Below are 22,027 nucleotides of genomic sequence, written 5' to 3'. Positions count from 1 at the left end.
AGCATGTAAATATTTGACAGGCTAGACACTTAAGATCTGGGGACACTACTGTGTGCCAATCATACCTCAGTAAAACCACTAAACAGCCGGGGCAGAAGGCCACAGCCCAGCAGGCTGTCCGCGGAGCCGGCAGGCAGGCCAGGGGCACAGGCGCTCCGCGGGAAGGAGCACGAGGCCCGGGAGCTCTCCGGCTGACGGGTGTGGGGGCCCGGGCAAGCCTCTCTCCCCCTGCCTGTGCGCCCGCCTGCAGACAGGGCTGCCCCTCCTCACCCCCAGAACTCCTACGGGGACCCACGGTGCTGGACACCACGTTCCAGCACCGTGCTTGGGACTAGGCGCCCTCGAGGAAAAGTGGCCTTGGCACTGGGGCTTGGAGGTGCCAGGAAGAGTTGCAGGGGTGGTCACGGGGGCCGTGCACAGGGCACAGGGGATGCTCCTTAGGGAGAGGAGCCCCACTTCCAGAAAAGGGCCACATGACACTGGGGCCCATCTTGTTACAGGGGAGCGTCCATGCACCTGCCAGTCTGCCATTCAGCTCCCTGCCACCCGCTGTGGGTTTTCTGGGTTTTTCACTCCAAGTGGCTCAGAGGAAGCAATCTTCCAGATTGAGGGCAGACAGAAGACATCCTCAAGGTCAGGGAGGTGGTCCTTAGTGGGAGCGAGGGCTCTACGGGGCATTCCTTACCAAGCAGCCACCTGAGAGAGGCAGGGGGCCTGGGGGGCATGAGGAAAGTGGGCACTTTCCAGGATACCAGGAGGGGTATCCCTCCAGGTTGGGACACAGGACAGGGGGCACAGAGCTCCGCCGCGGTGCAGCGGGTGGGGGGCAGCCAGAGTCCTGCCTACGGCCCTCCTTTGCTGACACCCGTTTCTTCAGGAGGGAGTCGCCAAAGAGGTTGATGACTTCCGAACGGCTGCCCTTGCCAGGGCTGTGGTCAGCCTGGTCTGGACACCTCCTGGCTTTGCGTGGACACACGCCGCTGGGACCTGGCACGGCACATGGGACTCAGCCACCTTGTGGTCCTGTGGCTTTGTCGTCAGCACTGGGCGAGCTGCTGGAAATTCAGACTCTGCCCTAAAAATTAGCTGAGGGCTCCGCTTTACAAGCTCAGTTAAGTCTCTGCAAAATAGCTTTCTTGTCTCCGCCTGGGATTACTCAGCCTCCTCTGTCCCTGCCTGTGCTCCAGGCTCGCCGGTTGGATGTGGCCGCGAACACGGAGGGAGGCTGGCAAGGCCGAGCCCCTCTTCCTGCACGTGTTCCCCATTCCTCTGATTTTATGCGTGGCTCCTCCTGTTCGCCTGCAGAAGTCAGCCTGGGCCCGACCCTGAGCAGCACGGTCCTCCTGGTTCACGTCCCACAGAGAAAGCTCAGGCTGGCTGGGGGAGGACCAGCCTGCTGAGGAGCTCGTGCGGGGGCTTACGTGGGTGCAGGGGAGGCTGCAGACCACTGCTCCACGCAGGGTTTCACATCCTCTCCCATCACGTCATTGTCCCAGGGAGCAACCGTAGCGAGAAATAGAGAACGTTGGAAAGGTCCCTTCTTGTTTCAGGGACAAGCAGAAAAGGGTTTCCGTTTGGTTCGTCCTGTGTGAGGGGGCTCTGTGCTGGGACCTCCGTGCTAAGGTGCTGGCTTCCCGCCTCCGAGAATGGTGTGGGGACCAGTCTTCCCAGGGCCGCTCGGAGGGCACAGTCATTGGCAGCCGTGGGCAGGGGGCCCCCCACTCACAGCCAGCCCTCAGCCCCTACTGAGCCCCCTCCCCCTGGAAGCACGATCTCTGCCCCTCCGGGCCGCCGGAAGGCTGCACAAAAGCAAGACAAGTCTTCATATTGCTGTGGCACAAAGGGTCCTGGGGATGCTCGTATCGCCACATGCTGGTTTTCAATGACGCTACTATGTTTTCACATTTCAATGAGTTTTACTCCCAAGTCTGGTGTTTGAGGAAAAATTACGGATTAATTAGACCAAGATGAACTGATCAGAAAAATGCTCAGCAGGTGACAGGCTCACATGTCACAGTGTGACATCATTAGGGGGCTAGTCCTTCATCGTCCCAAAAGCAGTCGCCTTTGCCAATTTTTACGGAGTGCTTCGACAGATAACAGGAACTCATCAACACGTGACACCGGGCAGTCATTAAAAGCTGGGCAATCAGAAGACTACGTGGCGTGGAGCACTCAGGGTACACGACCCTCGAGGTCATCTATCACCGTCTGTGTGACCCACGGCGCAACAGCAGCAACAAAATACACAGCAGATGCCACAGGGACTGGAAGGTGGGGTGAGGGCAGAAGGGCATGGTGTCCGCAAGATGGGAGGCCAGAGAACAGCCACGGAGCCACAAACAATGCGGGTGGGGGGCGGGGGGGGGCAGGGTGGGGTGCGGGGTGTTTGTACTTGTCCCCTTCTGCAGATCCATCTGCAGCCCTAGCCCATCCCGCTGTCCCCACCCCAGCACTGGGCAGCGAAAGGGAACCACGTGGGACCAGCGGGCAACAGGGCCCTTCCAAGGCGACACTATTCTACACACATGCTCATCCTCACAGCCACGAGGCACACACATCCTTACTCGGAGGTACATTTAAGGAAGACTGTTGTTTAAGCTTGGAACCCGAGCAACATCACAGAGCGACTATGTGTGCTCCCTCAGTCATTCCACAACTGGGTGGGCCACCTCCTGGGTCCTCAGGCCCGTCTGGCCCTATGGCTACAGCCACACTGCTGGCTCTGTGACTGAGCACTAAGCCAACCGGGCAGAGACCAGGCAGGGGTCACAACTGTGGAGAGGTGACAGACGGTGGGAAGGGCAGGTCAGAGCGGAATGCAGGCCTTATCAGCAACCCCAGGAGAGGGGTGGTGGATGCACGGTGAGAACTTCGAGTGTGTGCATGCATGTGTGCACATGTGAGTGTACATAATCCACATTGGGGGGGGCATGTGTAGTCAGCTTTCTGTGGTTCACCAGGTGGTGGGGGTCCTTTATACTTTTAAAAATCTCTGGGTTACAGGGGCGCCTGGGGTGGCTCAGCGGTTGAGCATCTGCCTTCGGCTCAGGGTGTGATCCCAGGGTCCTGGGATCAAGTCTCACATTAGGCTCCCCACAGGGAGCCTTCTTCTCCCTCTGTGTCTCTCATGAATAAATAAATAAAACCTTAAAAAAAAAGAAAGAAAGAAAGCAAGCTCTGGGTTACAAAAACTTTTCAAGCATTCTCTGAAAGAAGTCCTGAAAGACAGGAAGTTTGGGTGTCTGTGGTGGTGTGAATGCCTATTTCCCCCAAATTCTTGTGTTGCAACCTGACCTGCAAGGATGGTGGTAGGAGCTGGGGGCCTTTGTGAGGAGAGCAGGTCAGGAGGGATCCTCATGAACGAGGTGAGTGCCCTTGAAGAGGGGACCCCAGAGAGCTCCCATGCCTCCTCCCGCATGAAGACCTAGGAAGGCAGCCAGCTGCAGGCCGGAAGAGAGCAGTGACCAGGACCCCACCACGCCAGCACCCTGGCCCGGGGCGTCCAGCCTCCAGAACTGTGCACCACCCAGTCCATGGGATGCTCAGAGCAGCACGAGTGGGAGGAGGACACACAGCTGGTTGCACCAAGCATGACCTGCATGTGGCAGGTGGTCTGAGGGAACACAGGTGCCATAGGGCAGCAGCGCAAACACACACCCACTACACGGGGGTACAGAACGAGGTAGGGGAGCTTTCTCCTTATTGCTAATTTTTCAAAACTGGAATCATTCCATACAGACTTAAGTACACCTTAACACTTCTTACTCAAAATATACCATTTTGAAATCTTTGTGTCAACTGGTTTGGCTCTAATTCTTGTTTTTCTTCTTTTTTTTTTAATTATTTATTTAGTTACTGATTTATTGTTTTTTTATTTTTATTTTTTTGATTTATTAGTTTTTTAAAGTTTATTTTACTTTATTTTTTGGGGGAACCTCTGTGCCCAACACGGGGCTTGAACTCACAACCCCGGGATTGAGAGTCACGTACACTCTTCTGACTGAGCCAGCCAGGAGCCCCCCTAATTCTTTTAAGTGGTTGCACATGTCAGAATACAGACTGGCCATAATTTACTCAAACTTGCACCTGATTAGGGTCACATAATATGCAGGGTTCCCCCCCCCCCTTTGGCTTTTTTTAACGTAAGCCGTGCTACAATGAAGGCACCCATGCAGATTCTAAGAACGGACCCTTTCATTCTCATGGGTGAGAGTCCCAGGGCGGGCTGAAGGGTGCATGTTTTTTACTTTCAGTAGGTGTTCACAGAAGGCTCCTGGGAGGCCTGGAGCCCTGCATCCGGTGCCGCCGGTGACCAGGGCTCATGTGCGGTCAGGTGGGGTGTCAGGCAATCCAGTGCTCCTTCCACTGGCCTTTGTGATCACTCACAAGCTTGCACACGGCTCATCCAGTTTGGCGAGATTCCGAATCCTTGTCTGTGAACCACCTCTCCACCCGCCCTGGCCGTCCTCCTTCCGGTTTACCAACTTCACACCACTAAGACGGACTTAATTTTGTTCTTGGATTTTTACTTATTTATTACACTTAAATCTTTACTCCAACCATTTTTTAGACAATAAGGATTCAACTTTACTCTTCTAGACAAACAGCCAGCTGTGCTCACGCCCTTTGCTAAAGAACCTACACTTTTCCCACCACCCCCATCAACCAATGCCGAATTTTCTATTCTCTTCCGCTGACCTCTTGGTCTGTTCTCATGCAATACCATAAAAAGTAAATTACAATGGCTTAAAAATGCTATCTTTTCCACACTCTCCTTGGTCATTAACTCTTGGACATTTTTCCACATAAATTCTAAGATGATTTTGTTCAGTTAAAGAGGCACTGCTGAGACTTTCCACTGGAGCTGCCTTCTGCTGAAGCATTCACACGGGACGCCGGCCTTTCCAGCCAGCAGCTTTCCCACCCAAAGCCAAGGTGTGCACTGCCAGCTTTCCCAGCTGTCTTCCATCTGCTGCTGAGCTTTTCCTAGCTTCCTCCTTCCAGGCTCTGTGTGTGCAGAGAGGGCTGGGCGCTCACACTCAGCCCGCGGGGGCACACGGCTGCCTGCAGCTCAGGCTCTCCTGAAGCCCCCCGCCTCACGAGGCGGGGCTGGGGCGGCAGGGGGAAGGGAGGAGGGCTGTGTGCGCACCCCCATGGGCTCCCAGCCCGTTTCCATCGCTGCCACCTTTGCTTCTTTTTGCTACACCAAGATGACGTATGTCATGTCCCTCTCTTTAAATGTCATTAAAGAATATGAACCATTTTATAATTCACAAAAACTGGTGATCAATTCCAGGCAAGCAATACAGGCTACAGATAATTCAAAGTATTCCTTGGGTCACCAGAATCGTCCCTAGCTCTAGTTTTATAAATGAGATGCGCTAGAGCACATAAAAGCTTTGCAAGGTGTTATAAAGTTTAAGTTAAAGTACGTAGTGGGACATCCTTATCTATCTTAGGAAACTGTGCGTGCGGCCAATCCACGTCCAAGCACAGCTAAGGTGCAAAGTGTGAAAATCTGTGTGTGGCAGAAAATCCAGCTGTGGGGCTGCGGATGTACTCGGGTGCTTCCAATGCCCTGCAGGCCCCGGGGCACAGAGGTTGGAAGCAAAGTCCCTGCAAAATTCACCGGAGCTGGCACCACCCTGCATGCGGGGACTGGGCTCCCGAGTCCCCAGGCCGCTGTGGGGACTCTGGTAAGTGATGAGCAGGTGCGCTGTGTGGCGCCACGGGCTTCAACAAACCCTGGGGCTGAAAGAATGTTTCCAGGGGGGCTGATGGGACCCTGCTTCATCGTGACGCCACTCATCGGTAAGCCCCAAGCTCCTTACAGGAGCCGGGAGGGTGCCTGCAACACTGCTACATCCCTTTTTGGCTGAGTGAGGCCCCTCATGATGTCACATCAAATCCAAGTGTCCTGTCCTGCCACAAAGATCCTCCAGTGGCCAGTGGGCCTTCCCCACCCTGCCTGTGTCCCGTCAGAGCCTCTGCCCACCAACCGGGGCCTCAGGGTAAGGGCTCACCCTCCACCTCCTACTCCAGGCGTCCACCCCCCATTCCAAGCTCAATCCTGGAACCCCCCCAGACTCTGCAACCCCTCTTGCTCAGTCAGCCCCACAGCGCTCACTGGGACCTCCAAGAGTCTCTTCCATTTTTATAATTTGCCTTTTCTCGAGCTGTACGTATGTTTCCCTAACAAGGAAGACGGAGAGTGGTAATATTTAAATGTAGTGGCTGGGGCACCTGGGTGGCTCTGTGGTTGAGCATCTGCCTTCAGCTCAGGGCATGATCCCGGGGTCCTGGGATCGAGTCCTGCATCGGGGTCCCTGCAGGGAGCCTGCTTCTCCCTCTGTGTCTCTCAAGAATAAATAAATAAAATAAATAAATAAACAAACAAGCAAATAAATAAATAAAATGCCTGTGTCTCTGCCTCTCTCTCTCTGTGTCTCTCAAGAATAAATAAATAAAATCTTTAAAAAAATTAAAAAGAAATAAATGTAGTGGCTGGTCCTTGGGGCGATGTTACAGTTCCTGGTTGGGTGCAGTAAAGCCCACTATCTCTTGTGCCTCTTTCAAAAACCACATTTTTAAAGTTCTGCAAACATTTCCACAGCCATTAAAACTCAGTATATCAAAAACTCGAGGATTCTGCAAGCGACGTGAAAGACATGGAAGCTTCTGGATTACTAAAGACAAAGGAGGAACTGTAGGATTCTTTGCATAGCTGGATGCTGTTTAAGTCCACTGGGTATTCCTGGGGAATGGGGAACATCACACTGTCCGCGGAAGCCGAAGCCTGGCTCGGCATTGCCTGTCCCATTGGCCTGAAGACAGAGAGGCGAGAGCAAGCACTCAACCACCAGTGGGAAGGGAGGAAGTGTGGCCACAGAGGTCAGAACTCCAGTGCTAGACCTGGGTCCCGGCCTATGACTAAGTGAGGGAGGGGGCAATTGAGCTGTCAATCAGCAACCTTGGCGCTGGACAATTTCCTTGTTCCTTCAACAATCAAGAGTCAAGCCTGTTGACACTTTATAGGCAAAATGATGTCATTCCACTGAGGGTGAAAGAATTATCCTGCTTCTTCCCCAGTTATAACTGGCTACCACGTAGGATCGTCTAATTTAATCTTCTTTTCTCACAGTGCAGTTAAATGCCTGCCGAGCACTTTCCTCCTCACCCATTGCTCAAACAGAAGCTCAGGGTTCTAAGAATAATAAGTCACCACCACAGCCAGACTTAGGATCAGAGCACAGCAACAGTAGAGGCACTCTGGGGAACGGTTTAAGATTGGATACATTCAGAGGGAAAATTCACAGACGGAATAAATATTTAATTAAGCTTGAGAATTCTGCAACTACCAACTAGTGTCACTGAAAGTATATCACCTCTAAGATGCTGAACCCTAAAAACATCTCCAAGATTTTCATTTCAGAAAAGAGAAACTAACAAAGCAGGATAACCTGCTTCTAAACCATCTGTTTCCTCCATTTATCTCACCGCCCTCCCCTACACCCTCCATACCCCCCCCCACACACTCCCCCCACTCCCAAACCAGCTCCTAAAGGGACCTCTGCCTCCTTACAGAAACTGCGGGCAGGATATGAAACAGGGTTTTTTTTTGTGATTTCTTACCTTAACTATGCTGATAGGCTTTCGGGACAGGTGGAAACTTGCATACAGCAAAAATGTTAAAATAAAAATGAAGGCTCTGTACCTGAAACACAAAGCAGAGGTAGGTAGAGGGTGACGTAAAATAAAATTCATTAAGAATACATTATATTCCCCTTGCCTCCAGAGACATATCTAGAAGCATGTTGTGAGGGCCGTTGTCAGAGACATCAGTGCCTGTGCTCTCTTCCAGGATTTTTATGGTTTCAGGTCTCACATTTAGGTCTTGCATCCATTCTGAGTTTATCTTTTTGTTTGGTGTAAGAAAGTGGTCCAGTTTCATTCTCCTGCATGGGGCTGTCCAGTTTTCCCAACATCATTTGTTGAAGAGACTTTTTCCTGTTGCATATTCTTGCCTCCTTTTTTGAAGATTAATTGACTATGTATAATTACGGATTTATTTCTGGGCTCTCCAGTCCATTCCACTGATCTATGCGTCTGCGCCAGTACCATACTGTTCTGATCCCTCCAGCTTTGTAGTGAGCCTTGAAGTCTGGGACTGTGATGCCGCCACTTTTTTCTTTTTCAAGATCGCTTTGGCAATTCAGGGTCTTCCGTGGTTCCATACAAAGGTTAGGATTGTTTGTTCCAGCTCTGTGAGAAATGCTGCTGATATTTTGATAGGGACTGCATTGAATCTAGATTGTTTTGGGGGGTATACACATTTTAATAGTATTTGTTCTTCCAATCCATGAGCATGGGATGTCTTTCCATTTATTTGTGTCTTCTTTGATTTCTTTCATCAGTGTGTTACAGCTTTCAGAGTATAGATTTTTCACCTCTTTGGTTAAGTTTATTTGTAGATACTTTATTGTTTTGGGTACAATTGTAAATGGGATTGTTTTCTTAATTTCACTTTCTGCTGCTTCATTATTAGTGTATAGAGATGCAACGGGTTTCTGGATGTTAATTTTATCTTCCTGGACTTTTCTGAATTTATGTATCAGTTCTAGCAGTTTTTGGAGGAGTCTTTTCAAGTTTTCTATACATAGTATCATGTCATTTGCAGATAGTGAGAGTTTTATTTTCTTCCTTACCAATTTGGATGCCTCATTTCTTTTCGTTATCTGCTGTGGCTAGGACTTCCAGGACTATGTTGAATAACAGTGGTGAGAATGGACATCCTTGTCTTCTTCTTTGCCTTAGGGGAAAAGCTCTCAGTTTTTCCCCCTTAAGTGTGACGTTCACTGTGGGTTTTTCATATAAGGCCTTTATTATGTTGAGGCATATTCCTCTAGACCTACTTTGTTGAGGGTTTTTATCATGAGTGGATGTTATACTTTGCCAAGGGCTTTTTCTGCATCTATTGAAATGATCATATGGTTTTTATAATTTCTCCTATTGATGCAACATATCACATTGATTGTTTTGTGAAAACTGAACTACGCTTGTATCCCAGGAATAAATCCCACTTGATTGTGGGATATGATATTTCTGATATTGTTGGATTTGGTTTGCTAATATTTTGTTGAGGACTTTCACATGTATATTCATGAGATACTGGTCTGAAGAGATAAAAATCCTTAAAGGGAGCACATGAGGTACTTTCTCTGACATCGGCTGTAGCGACATTTTTCTAGGTAGGTCTCCTGAGGCAAGGGAAACAAAGGCAAAAATGAACTATTGAGAGTTCTCAAAATAGAAAGCTTCTGCACAATGAAGGAAACAATCAACAAAACTAAAAGGCAACCTACGGAGTATCATTGCAAATGACATATCTGATAAACAGTTAGTACCCAAATATATGAAGAATTTACACAACTCAACACCAAACAACAAATAATCCAATAGAAAATTAGGCAGAAGACATGAACAGACATTTCTCCAAAGAAGACATACAGATGGCCAACAGACATGTGCAAAGATGCTCAACATCACCTGGCATCAGGGAAATGCAAATCAAAACTACAATGAGAAGCTACCTCACACCTGTCAGAATGGCTAAAATCAACACAAGAAACAACAAGTGTTGTTGAGGATGTGGAGAAAGGGGAACCCTCTTAACGCTGCTGGTGGGAATGCAAGCTGGTGCAGCCACTCTGGAAAAGAGTATGGAGGTTCCTCAAGAAGTTCAAAATAAAACTACCCTACTACCCAATATTGGCACTACTGGGTATTTACTCTCAAAATACAAAAACACAAGTAGATATGTGCAATCCTTACATTTATAGCAGCATTACCTACAGTGGCCAAGATATGGAAGCTGTACAAGTGTCCACCGATAGATGAATGGGTAAAGAGGTGGTATGTATATCCAATGGGGTATTAGCCCTAAAAAGGAATGAAATCTTGCCATTTGCAACGATATGGACGGAGCTAGAGGGTATTATATGCTAAGTGAAACAAGTCAGTCAGAGAAAGACAAATACCATATGATCTCACTTATGTGGAATTTAAGAAACAAAACAAATGAGCAAAGAGGAAAAAAGGAGAGAGAGACAAACCAAGCAATAGACTCCCAACTATAGAGATCACACTAATGGTTACTAGAGGGAAAGTGGGCAGGGGGATGGGTGACCTAGGTGGTGGGGATTAAGGAGTGCACTTTACAGGATGAAAATAAGTAAATAAATAATACACTGTAACTGTATTTTAACTTGTCTTATGCTGTGTATCATTCACTCAGCCCTGTATCAGTTATTAATCCTATTTGTAACATCACCATAATACATTTAAAAAATTTGCCATTTTTGCTTCCTGCAAATTGAAACTATTTAAATATTCATTTAAAAATATCTACAATCAAAGAGAAATTTGGGATGTAGATGAACAGAGTTCGCAAAGTAGACAGAAAGAAACCATTATCTGGTTTGTCACAGAATTAACGGCAAACTTCTTATAAGCCTGTATCCTGGGCATTGAAGATCATATCTATTTTTTACGTTTAGCGTCTGTGCAACTTTTTAGAAGGATGCAAGCAAGGCAGGAATATAACTATGTCACTGACCTCCATGAGAAAGTCAGTGATGCAGACATGCTGCGAACAAGGCCGATGACATAAGAAAGCCTCGCCTAAAGCCCCGCTTGATTCTTGATTTATGTGAAAAGCAGTCCATGAGTAAGACTAATGTGAATCAGAGACTAAAGAAAAGAAGATGCTGTAGCAAGAAGATAAAAGTTCATTCCAGCCTCAAAGTTTGAACCACTCTCTAGAAAAGTATTTCTTAGGGAAGGAAACCTGCCAGCAGGAAGAATATTTGGCAAAAGGGGAGAGCAGGGGCCCCACCAGGAAGGCAAGGCAGGCCCCTCGTTTCAGGAAGCATAGCCCATAACCCTGAAGAGCCTTCCTGGTCCCGGCTTAAAGAGGCCAGTGACTTTCAAACAGAGCGGCCACCGGAGTGGACAGTCACCTATGGCAGAGGTATGGGCGACAGAAGGCACGAGGCAGGGCTCCACCTCACCCCACCTCAGGCATGCACGCTCACCCCACCCGGGCAACAGGGTTCTCTTCTCCAACCTCCACAGAGCGAAGTTCTGGGACTGAGGCAGCCCCAGGACCTCCCAGATCAGAGTCTCAGAGAAGGTTCTGGAGCCCTCAAGGAAGCTACGTGACACCCGTTCACAGGTATATTATCAAGGAGGAGAATCTGAATTTCATCATCAACCAGCTAAGGATTTCGGAAGAGTGGCTCTACTTCAACGGCCTTGGGTTCACACTCTCTGGTCTCTACCTAGACATAAACAGAATATTCTATGCACAAATATTTGATTCTTATTAAATACATTAACAAATTTATTAAATAGACTAAATCCAGAAGTAAAGAGCTCCTCTGTGTCCAGATAATGTCTGCAGATCCCCAGGGGCCCTCATGCCCCCAGTATTCTTAGATGGTAAAGTCTAAGTTTTCGGGCCTTAGTGGCCAACCTGGGCCTCTACTCTCACCTCTGGGCCTCTGTCCCTCTCTTCTAATGGACAGTCCCTACATGGAGGTCTCACCAGCGAGGGCCCAGTGGGGTGAAGGTGGTTTCCCCGACTGCCCTTGTTGGGGGATGCCCCATGAGCACAGGGGCCACGGGGTGGGGGCAGTACATGCTTCTGGACTGAATTGCACTTTCCTCGATGAATCAGCCTCTTTGGGGAGGCTAAGTGCCTACAGGCTGGCAGGGCGCTCTGAGAGAAGCTGTCCCGCAGTCAGAGCAAAGGGTGAACCTACATAGCAAACTAGAATTCTCCTGGACACAGACTCTAAGTCTCCTACTAAACAGGAAGCCCTATCTTCTATTTGGCTGGTGTCAGGGCCGACCCTAGTTTCCCTATTTCTCTGTCCTTCCTTTCTTCCTTTCCTTATCTTGTTTATGTAGGATTAGAGGAAGGTAAGAGCCAGCGGTCCAGGCTGCCTTTTCCCTTCCAGAAGGTTCTGACCACAGCAGTCACATCGATACACCTGTCCTAGAGAGTGAGCAGATATTTCACTTCCGCGGGACTAGCCAGGGTTATGGGACCAGAGGCCTATACAACCCTCCAGACTCGTTTTCCCATGTTGTAATTAATTCTATCCTCGCTTTGTCTTCCTTTATCATTTATGAAGCAGGATTGTGGATAGTATTTATTTCCTATTATCCATTTTGCACTGGGCTAAATCCTGTCTGCCCCCCAGAATTCAAGTCCATCCAAAAACCTCAGAACCATGGAAACCGAGTCCTGTGGATATAATCAGTTAAGTTGAGGTCCTACTGAACCCACGTATGACCTCAGATCACACGAGATCCTAAATCCAATGACTGATGTCCTTATGAAGGCCGTGGGAAGACCTCCACATGACCGCAGAGGCAGAGCCACAATACGGAAGGCCAGGGACTGCCAGCACCCCAGAAGCTGGAAGAGGCAGGAGGGACCCTTCTCTGGAGCCTTCAGAGGTGCACAGCCCTGCCCACACCTGGATCTCTGACTTGCAGCCTGTGCCCTGTGAGGCCCCACCGTGGGTGGTGCTGTCCCAGCAGCCTCAGGACACTAACGTGATCCGATACCTACATGTTTGTTTGGTGTCACATTTAGGTCTGGCAATATAACACGTATGATTACAAATGCGCTACAGAACCCTTCCGCTCCTCGGCATGGCGCTTGCTTTGTGCTTATGTCTAGCGGTAGCCTTGTTCGCATCCGCAAGCACGCTACAAGAACAGCGCTGGGGTTCATGCCAAGATTCTAGCAAAAAAAAGCGCATCTCGGCGATGACAGCACAGGACAGGTGTGCACCCCAGACTCTCCTTAGCCGCGTTCTTGAACATCACACATGTTCCCAGGTGAACAACAGCATGTTTCAATCTGAGAGATGCGGGGCACAGTATCTGTTTCCACATCGGTGTTACTTATTGAAGTCACAGGCAAATGAGGAGGAATAAACGCTTTAGGTGAGAGTACCTGAGCAGTAGGATCCTGCATAAAAATTAGTCCAAAGATGTCCTTAATTGGGGAACAATGAAACCACACACAGCTATGATGTGAGTCCTTTCTGGAGCATCCTAAAGCAGAGACACGATGTCGGTGCCACCGGCACTGACCACCTGGTAAGGGGCTATCTGCCCCTGTCTGTCCCTCAGGGAAGCGACACTTTTTCCCTCTACGTGATTAACAGGGAGTCTGTGGGGACATACTTGGAGCTGACGTGGCTACCCTGTCCTTCCAGACTCCCCCACAGAGTGTGTTCACTGGAGACTGATGTGAAGCTGCGATCCTGAGGGTCATGGAACAGTGGCCCAATGCTGGCCCTGCAGCTCTACTTAGCAGCTGGCATCCTCTGGGGAGGGGCTTCCTCTCTCCCACTCGTGCATGAACTTATTCACAGCAGTGCCAGCTCACGGGGTTCTTATTTTACTCAACAGGCTAATCTGTCACCAGTATCATTTATTTTAAATCTCAAATCACTCCAGATTTAGCCAACGAGAGCCCTTCATGTTCTAGGATCTCCTTATTTTCTGGTACAAAATATTCCTGACTCATCCTACTTTGCCTGATGGCCCAGCCCTGACTTCGGCTCAGTGTCCAAGGACACCTGGCTCCCTGCGTGGGAGATGGCACAAAGAGACCAAGATCCGGCACCCGCTGTGCTCACCGCCGCCAAGGTACTGCGGGAACACCATGGGCCTCTTAGCAGGCAGAGGTAGGGCCTGACTCACACACAACCCACACAACCCCCACAGAGACAGCACACGACACACACGTACACAGCAAACACACCACACACCCCAAACACAACACACACACAAGCACACCAGACACACACAAGCACAGCACACGCCACGCACACATGCAACCACAGGTATCTATTTCTCCGCCCTTCTCTCCAGCTCTCCCTGATAACGTTATTTCCAAGCCAACAGCACCTGGTGCATTCAGCCCCTCCTGCACCCACACTCGTAGCTCCTTCACCAGCAGTGAGAAGTTATCTCCCGTTTGTGGTGTTCCCGACAGAAAAGCGTGAGCTGAATCTAATCATGAGGAAATACTAGAAGTCCAAAACAAGGGGCAGTCTACAAAATAAATGGTTTGTACTCTTCAAAAATGTCAAGGTCATGGGCAGCCCGGGTGGCTCAGCGGTTTAGTGCCGCCTTCAGCCCAGGGTGTGATCCTGGAGACCCGGGATCAAGTCCCGCGTCAGGCTTGCTGCATGGAGCCTGCTTCTCCCTCTGCCTGTGTCTCTGTCTGTGTCTCTCTGTCTCTGTCTCTCTCATGAATAAATAAATAAAATCTTTTAAAAAAATGTCAAGGTCATGAGAGACAAAGAAAGGCCAAGAGACAGCTTCAGATTAAAGGAGACCAAACCCACAGGACAACTTGGACACAACATGTGATTGTGGGTGGGGTCCTGGACCAGGGGAAGCTGCACAAGGCATCAGGGCACATCTGCTAGGACTTCTGGATGTGGACTGTGGATTAGATCCCGGTATCACATCCATGCGAAGTTTCCGGATTCTGACCTTCATGCACAGTTACAGGACAGCACCTTATTCATAGCAAATCCACACCAATATATTTAGAAATAAAAGGGCATAATGCCTCCAAGTCGTTCTCAAACGATTCAGGAAAAAAATGTGTGTGTGTGTATACGTACCTCTACATACACACACACACATATATACACACACACGGGGTGGAGGGAGAAGCAAATGAGGCAGAAAGTGAAGGTGTGTCCGCTGGCTGAGCCCTGGCCCCAGCTGGACTAGCCGCATCCAACAGACCCTCGACCCAGGCTTACTCCACCCAAGACTCAGCATCACAGGACAGAGACCAGTGGCCACCCTGGGTCCCAGCCTGCCTCCTGGGGGACATGGGCTGTACGAGAAAGGCCATGGGAGCAGAGCCTCAGGCCCTCTGTCGGGCGCCACACTGGACCCGAAAGTCCTGAGACTTACCCACCTACTGAGGCAGGAAAACTAAAGGGACCCCATAAAAAAACTGCTTTCCCTCCCTTTTTCCTGCTTCTATTTTTGCTAGGACCCACACCCTGCCTTACACAGCTGTTACAGAACAGATAACAGATGTCCTCCTCGTAAACCTCAAGGAGTTAATGATTTCTTTGGAGTCTCCCAGCACAATAGATAACATCTGAGGAGTGACCGGGTGGAGTCGTCATGAACTTTCCCAAGACCACTGAGTCACCAAGACTCCTGGGTCCAGGGCATAAGTGACTTACAGGGGACAGCTAAGCACTTGTCTCTGTTCCCGGATTGCTGATAAGACACAGGCACAGACCATCAATAAAAACCCAGGCCCCGAGCAAACACAAGACTCACTCTTCTCTCCTTTCTGACTCTCCCCAATGCCCGGCCTGTCTCCACACTCTCTGTGTCTTTAATAAACTCTGTCCTTCCTTCCTCTCGGCGGCTCGTGTTTGATTTCTATCTTGCATGAAGCCGAGGGCCTTCCTGGCTGGTCCTGTGGGGGTCCCCCGCACCCCTGGGCACCGCATCCCCTGGGAAATGCAGACTCTCAGGCCCCACCCCAGACCTCCTGACTAACCATTTGCACTTTAACAAGTTCTCGGGTGATGCACATGTATATGAAGTGTGAGATGCCCTGCTTTACCAGTGCCTCAATCTAAAAAAAAATAAAAAATAAAAAAGAAAGAAAGAAAGAAAGAAATGTGTGACACACGGTATCTCTGGTCTTTGTTTTGTGATAGTCTTACAATTTTCTGTTAGTTTGAAAACTGTAACAAAATAGTTACAAAACAGACAAGGAAAGTGAAGGTAAGCACCCACTGGGTGAAAGTAAGTGTCTAGAGCTTGCGGCCGGGTTACTGGTAGACATGAAGTGACAAGAGAACTGCTCTGGAAGGGAGGCAGAGGTCTGGGGTGACATCTGGGGCCCTGGGGGTGCCCACCAACCAGCAGGGGCCTGAGAAGCAGGAAACGGTGTGACGGCCACAGTGGGCTGTCGTGGCAGAGATGAAGGGGTCCAGAAGACGCCACTATGGCAGAGAAACGATTTTGAATAGTTCAACTATTTTGAATAGTTGGAATTATTTTGAAACTATTTGAACTCCAGAAATTTCTCACCTGCCTAAAAGCACAGCCACCTAGAGCTCAAGTGCCATAAAACCCTCCCTGGGGGCAACAAAGGGAGGCGTCTCTTCTTACTGGACATGAGAAGTATCCACCGCACCCCCAACCAGATGCTGCCATAGCACTATCAGATCTCCCATCCAGTCCCCAAAGGGCCCATTTAACCTTCCCAAAAGTCATTTGTTTTCCCATACACGCCCTTCTCCACCTCCTCTTCTCTATTTAAGACGGCATAGAAGCCCTCTGAGTCATGTTCTTCGGCGACCTCCCATACACACATGACCACATCTGTCTTTTCTAGTTTAATTTGCATGCCCCCAAGGAAAGCACATAAGAGGGTAGAGGAAAACTTGTTCCTTCCCAGTAGAGACCAGCAGGGAAGAGCACCCTTTGTGGGGTGGGGCGAGAGGATGGAGAGCCTGGCTCTAGACTGCCCTTGCCCTCTTCTTCCTCAAGGAGCGTGGGACTCCGGAACCTGCTATGGGAAGGGCTGTGAGAGCACGCAAGGAGAGCTTGTGTTCTGGTCTGCCGCTAACCTGTTTAGATTTCATTTTGTCTCGGCACATTCCGCCCCAGCTAAGCCACTTGCTGGGCTCAGTGCTCATATATTTATTTCCTCCACAGCCATTTTAGGATCGTGCCGGTAGCCAGTGGTCGTTTTTTTCTGTAGAGACCGTGATGATTACGGAAACTACCAGAGACCAGGAAGAAGTCCAAACACTATCTGTCACTGCCAGAACCAAAGAGGAAGACAACTTAACAACGTTCCCGTCAGTTTCCACCACTGATAAGCCATTCGACGGTCACACGGGGAGGCCAGACATGCACACGCGCTGTATGCTGACGGCCCACATCTACGCACAGCGCTGGGCCAAAGGACCAGGGCGCCAGCACTCACCACTGATCCCGGGAGAATGAGATGATGAAGCGAATGCCGGCGGGGAGTGGAGCCATTTACGCCACACTGACCACGGAGCTCTGGTCAGAAGAGAGGACGCTTCATGGACAGGTTATCACCCTGGCTCTCCAAGTATTTCTCTCTGGCCCCTGCAGCTCACGCGAACCACAAAGTGCGTCGAGGTGTCCTGCTGGGTCTCGCTTGCCCTCTTCCTTCCGGCAGAGGCTCGGCTCTCTACGAGGAGAAGGAGGGGTGAGAGGTCAGGTGTTCTGACAAGGGCGCGGTTCAAGTGACATCCTGTGCGGGTGTCAGCCAGCCCCGACCAAAGCTGGACTTTCAGCACGACCCGAATTCCCAGCACGAGAGCTACGAAGTAGAAGCAGAGCATCTACCCTCAGGAAGCTTGTTCAAAGATCACAGAAATGACTTCCACGTGGAGTTCTGATGACGGATATACAGACCCAGGGTCCACCTCCACCTGGGAGGCATCTACAGACCAACCCATTCGCTCTTGACCGCAATACTCTGCGGAGCCAACGTCAGTATTCACGTGAAGCCAGTATGTGCCCAGTGGTCACGTCCTGTGCTCAGTTACCAGAGTGTGTCCAGGGAACTGCACTTGCTCGATTCCACCCACTGTCGACCGGGCCACCTCCGAGCTGCACGAGCAGAGAAGCACACACATCTGGATGAGGTGGCAGGTCATTAAACCAATCATTTAATCGTGGTCTTGGAACCAAATTGAAATGCACCTAATGTGACGGGAAGGAGCCTGACTGTGTGTCTGCCTCTCCATGTCTCCTCTCCTGTGCCCACCTCAGAGGCCATGGAAAATGACCCCATTCCGAAGTTAGGACTGAAGGCAGAGCAAGACAGGAAGGAAGGGGTGGGGGGAGGTCTGAGATCGTCAAGGATGCCCAGCACACCAGGCAGGCCTGTCCTGTCCCAAAGCCAACCTCGTGGCGTGTTGTCAGTCTATCCTCTATGCTTGGCAACAAGGACTCTTTTGGACCGATGTGTTAGGTAACACGGGACCTGGTGCGTGCAGGGGCATGGCTTGTTGTGTCTTAACACTTACTGAAAATTCACTGGTTTAAAAGAAAGCTACTTTTGGGCAGCCTACATGGCTCAGTGGTTTAGCACCGCCTTCAGCCCAGGGTGTGATCCTGGAGACCCGGGATCAAGTCCCACATTGGGCTCCTTGTGTGGAGCCTGCTTCTCCCTCTGCCTGTGTCTCTGCCTCTCTCTCTGTCTCTCATTAATAAATAAATAAAATCTTAAAAAAAAAAAAAAAGAAAGCTACTTTTGAGTAAACGTTAATCTCAGTTTTAAGCAGCTGAAATTTATTTAACGTCTTCAAACAACTTCCTTGGGGTTACGGGCAAGCAAAGCAAACAGTTCAGTGGGAAGGCTCCAGCTAAATTCTTTCGAGCCCGGGCCCTTCACACGCTGCACCTTCTTCAAGGGTCTCCCTGCACGCTTTTAGTCAAAAATTAAAAATCCTTGCTGCGTTTAAATCCCAGGACCCCGGCCCTGATCCCTCCATCTCTCTCAGGGGGCAAGGGAGAGGCTGTGCCTGCTCCAGCCAGAACTACACCTTTGCTTCCTCCAGCCCACCAGCCTGCTGCCGGCCCCCTTCACCCCGGACCCACCGCAGCTGACCTCGGGCTGTGTGATCCCAGGTTCACCACCAACTGTCTGCTCCCCTGCTTGGCTAAAAAATAGGGATGATAGCACCTATGTTTTAGGGTTCTTATGAAGAGGAAAGGAGCTCATCCCAGGAAAGCCCTTAGCACCAGGCCTGGTGTGTGGAAGATGCTCAGTAAAAGGCTCCATAAGAAGGAGCCACGACTACAAGTGGCTGCCCCATTCCCATGACTTAGGTTCAAACTTAACGCCCAGCAAGTGCTCAAGAGATGTGTTAAACCGATCTCCACAAATGCTTCAAAAAAATGTTTTTGTTCAAAACCTAGCTTTAAAAACTATTTTACTAAAATTCCATTCAAAATGAATGGACTCTCGTTTGGGCCTCAATATGCTTTGAGAAACAGATTTTGTGACAATGACTTCAGAGTAAAGGATCTGATTTAAATTTTATAATGTCTGAAAATGGATGGTCAGAGTCCACTTTCTCCCTCTGTCCAAACACTGCTTATCTAGGCCTGGCGTGTCGAGGAGTATTCTATTGCCATCTGAATCAGTCAATAAATCTCATTTCTGATAAAACCTGTAATTTAAAATAAAATCCAGAAGGCACAGGAAATCAGCAGAGGAAGAAAATCTGAATTTTTTTTCTAAATAAATGCTGGTTCTTCCCCTGTAAAATAGGTGAAAGCAAGTGCTATACTTCTCATGGTAAGTGCAGTTCATCTGTGGAAAGGCAGAAATTTTACATGTATGATGTTAAGGGCTCAATTTAATGAGGCTCCTTGCTCAGAGCCCAGGGGGCCCTCTGAGGTCCCCCGTGAGGCATGGCGCTCCCTCCCAACGAGGCCAGGTGGCTCGCCCAGGGGGTTCAGGTCCACCTTCTCTCAGCCCCATCCTCCTTCCCACCTCTTTTCCTCTGGCCTGGCCTGTCCCCTCCTGAAGAGCACAGGAGAACGAGGCAGGGCACTAGCTGGACACCCTGTGTTCGGCATAAAGCCCAATTCCATAGAAAGAAGACATATTCTTTCTGCCAGTTGCTCTTTATAGGCGCCCCTGGAACTCACTCCAGGGGAGAAGTCAGACCCCCGGTGTCACTCTGCCATTAAGGACGATGACCTCAGAACCCTCCCAGACAGCTCTGTCAAAATCTGTTAACTGGCACGTATACCCATCTTCTGAAGGAGCCCAAACCAGGCAACTAGAAAGGAATGACCGGAGGGAAACACGCATGACCGAGCCGCGCCCTCGGGGGTCCACGGGTGACCGGCCGCCCGAGCAACTTTGAGTCTCCCAGACAAGACAAAGCCCGAAAGAAACTAACGGAACAAGTAAGGGCCTTTCCAGAACGGAGCGCTGCTGTAAATCATCTAAGCAGCCCTGTGCAGACTTTAAATAATCTGCTTAAAGACAAAGTTTTCAGAGTGGATCTTATTCTAAGGCAAAGATGGGGAGGGAGGTGCATGTCCCCCCCCCCCCCCAAAGTTTTTTTTTTTTTTTTTTTTCTGGAAAGAGAGAGAAGGGGGGGCGGGAATGAATACAGCTTCCTTTCCAGAGACAATACTTTCTATGGTTTGCCCTTTCAAGGCTCTATTTCACAGTAAGATCAAGGACAGCGGCCACCACCTCTTGCTGTGGTTTAGACCCCAAAGGCCCGTCCCTCCCGACCTGCAGCTTCCCCACCACCGAGCCCGAGGTCAAAGGCGACGCTCGCCGGAGAACCTGCAGAGGCGGCCGGACGCACCGTGAGACGCCAAGGTCGGGGTCGTGGCCCGGGAAGGAGCCGGGGGCAGAATCCAACCGGCCACCAACTCAGGCAACTTCCCAGGATTTGTGGTGCCGGGCGGGCGGCCTCGGGATTCCTCCCTCCGCTGCACATGCAGACCCGCGGCCGCGGCCGCCGCCTCCCCGAGCCGCGCTCAGACGCTAGTCGGGAGGGGCCGCGGGGTGCGGGGCCGGGGCCGGGCCGGGCCGGGGCCGGCGGGTCGGAGGCGGCGGCGGGGCTGAGCGGCTGTGCCCGGCCCGCGGCTCCGCGGGCAGCTCCTCCCCGGCGGCACGCCCACGTCCCGGCGGCGGCCCCCGCGGCCCAGCCCGGCGGGGAGGGGCCCGCAGGACCGCTCGGCCCGCCCGGATCCCGGATCCCGGATCCCGCGCCGCCGGCCCCGGAGCCGCGGAGGGAGGCGAGCCGGCCGGGCCGAGGCGCAGGCCCAGCACAAAGGCCGGCGGGCGGGCGGGCGGGCGGGGCGCAGGGACCGGGACCGCCGCGGCAGGTGCGCGCCGAGCCCGAGGAGCCCGAGGAGCCCGAGGCCGGCGGCGCAGGGGGCGCAGGGGTGCGCTCGGCCCCGCTCGGCCCCGCGCCGCCCTCCCCGCCCGCGCGCGCCTCACCTGCCGCCCGACCCGCCGCGGGCGCTTCCTGCTCGCGACTTCCTGGGGCGGCGCGCGGAGGCCCCGCCGGCCCGGCCGCCCCTTTCACTGTGCGGCCCGCGGGGCGCCGGCCCGGCCCTCCCCTCCCCCTCCTCCCAGCCGCCCCGCCCCCCCCTCCCCCGGGCGCGCCCGGGTCCCCAAGGCGCCTCCCGCCGCCGCCGCCACCGCGCCCCGGGGCGACCCCGCTCCGCCCGCGTCCTTGCACCTGCCGGCGCCCTTGGCCCCAGGGTGGTCTCCCCAAGGCCCCCCCCCCCCCCCGGAGGCCGCGCTGCAGAGGGCTCCTGGGACTACGGGCCTTCATGCCGCTGCCCCTCCTCAGGCTCCGAAGCATGGAACTGGAGGAAGTGAAAGGGGCCCGCGGTCGCTGTGCTGAGCCTCTCAGTCACGCCTGTGCGCGCAGGACGCGCAGCTCAGACGCTTGGGCTGGAGGAGCCTGACTCTGGTCACCTGCGCCCCTGGCACCTCGCAGGTGCCCTCACGGACCCTTCCATTCCACCCAGAACAGTTGTTCCCTACCCCGCTCTCACCTCCGGCCCACAACTGACCAAGGGCCCGATTATATTCCTACAGGCACCCCCACAGCGCCCTAACTGGGCCCCGGAGCCCAGCTCCCAGAAGAGCACCTCCCAGGAAGAGCAAAGTGAAGCAGAAAACACATTTTGCAGATGAAATTCCAGGAAGGCGGCTGCCCCTGGTTAACACAATGCTTATGGCTAAAAGCAATCCAAGGCCCCGCGCTAAGTGCCCAGAGGTCTGCAGGGACAGTGGGTCTGGGCACAGCGACCTGCCCCGCCCCACATCTCCCTTGAGCCAGGAGGTTTCCTCCTCCCCTGCCAGGCCTCACAGTTTCCCCTGGGGCCCTGTTCTGTTTCTAGAACACTCTGC

At 51.6% G+C, this 22,027-nt stretch overlaps 1 protein-coding gene across 6 annotated transcripts in view; it reads right to left on the bottom strand.

The window, feature by feature from the left end:
* The window catches only part of SLC37A1 (solute carrier family 37 member 1), a 75,378-nt gene that overhangs the window by 41,722 nt on the left and 11,629 nt on the right, over positions 1–22,027 (bottom strand). For 3 of the 6 annotated variants that reach the window (XM_072807087.1, XM_072807084.1, XM_072807085.1), the window contains exons 2-3: positions 17,075–17,308; positions 7,636–7,717 (exon numbers count right to left, since the gene is read on the bottom strand). In XM_072807087.1, the coding sequence (XP_072663188.1) occupies positions 7,636–7,717; positions 17,075–17,130 (138 nt within the window). In that variant the 5' untranslated portion in view covers positions 17,131–17,308. Of the gene's footprint in view, positions 1–7,635; positions 7,718–17,074; positions 17,309–20,462; positions 20,666–21,103; positions 21,221–21,437; positions 21,549–22,027 lie in introns of those variants that run through there. The other 3 variants (XM_072807086.1, XM_072807083.1, XM_072807082.1) reach the window with 3 other exon arrangements.

The sequence above is a fragment of the Canis lupus genome, chromosome 30 (genome assembly GCF_048164855.1).
Source record: "Canis lupus baileyi chromosome 30, mCanLup2.hap1, whole genome shotgun sequence".
Classification (NCBI taxonomy): domain Eukaryota; kingdom Metazoa; phylum Chordata; class Mammalia; order Carnivora; family Canidae; genus Canis; species Canis lupus.
The sequence above is the reverse complement of the archived record's forward strand: the minus strand, read 5'-3'. Positions and strand labels throughout refer to the sequence as shown.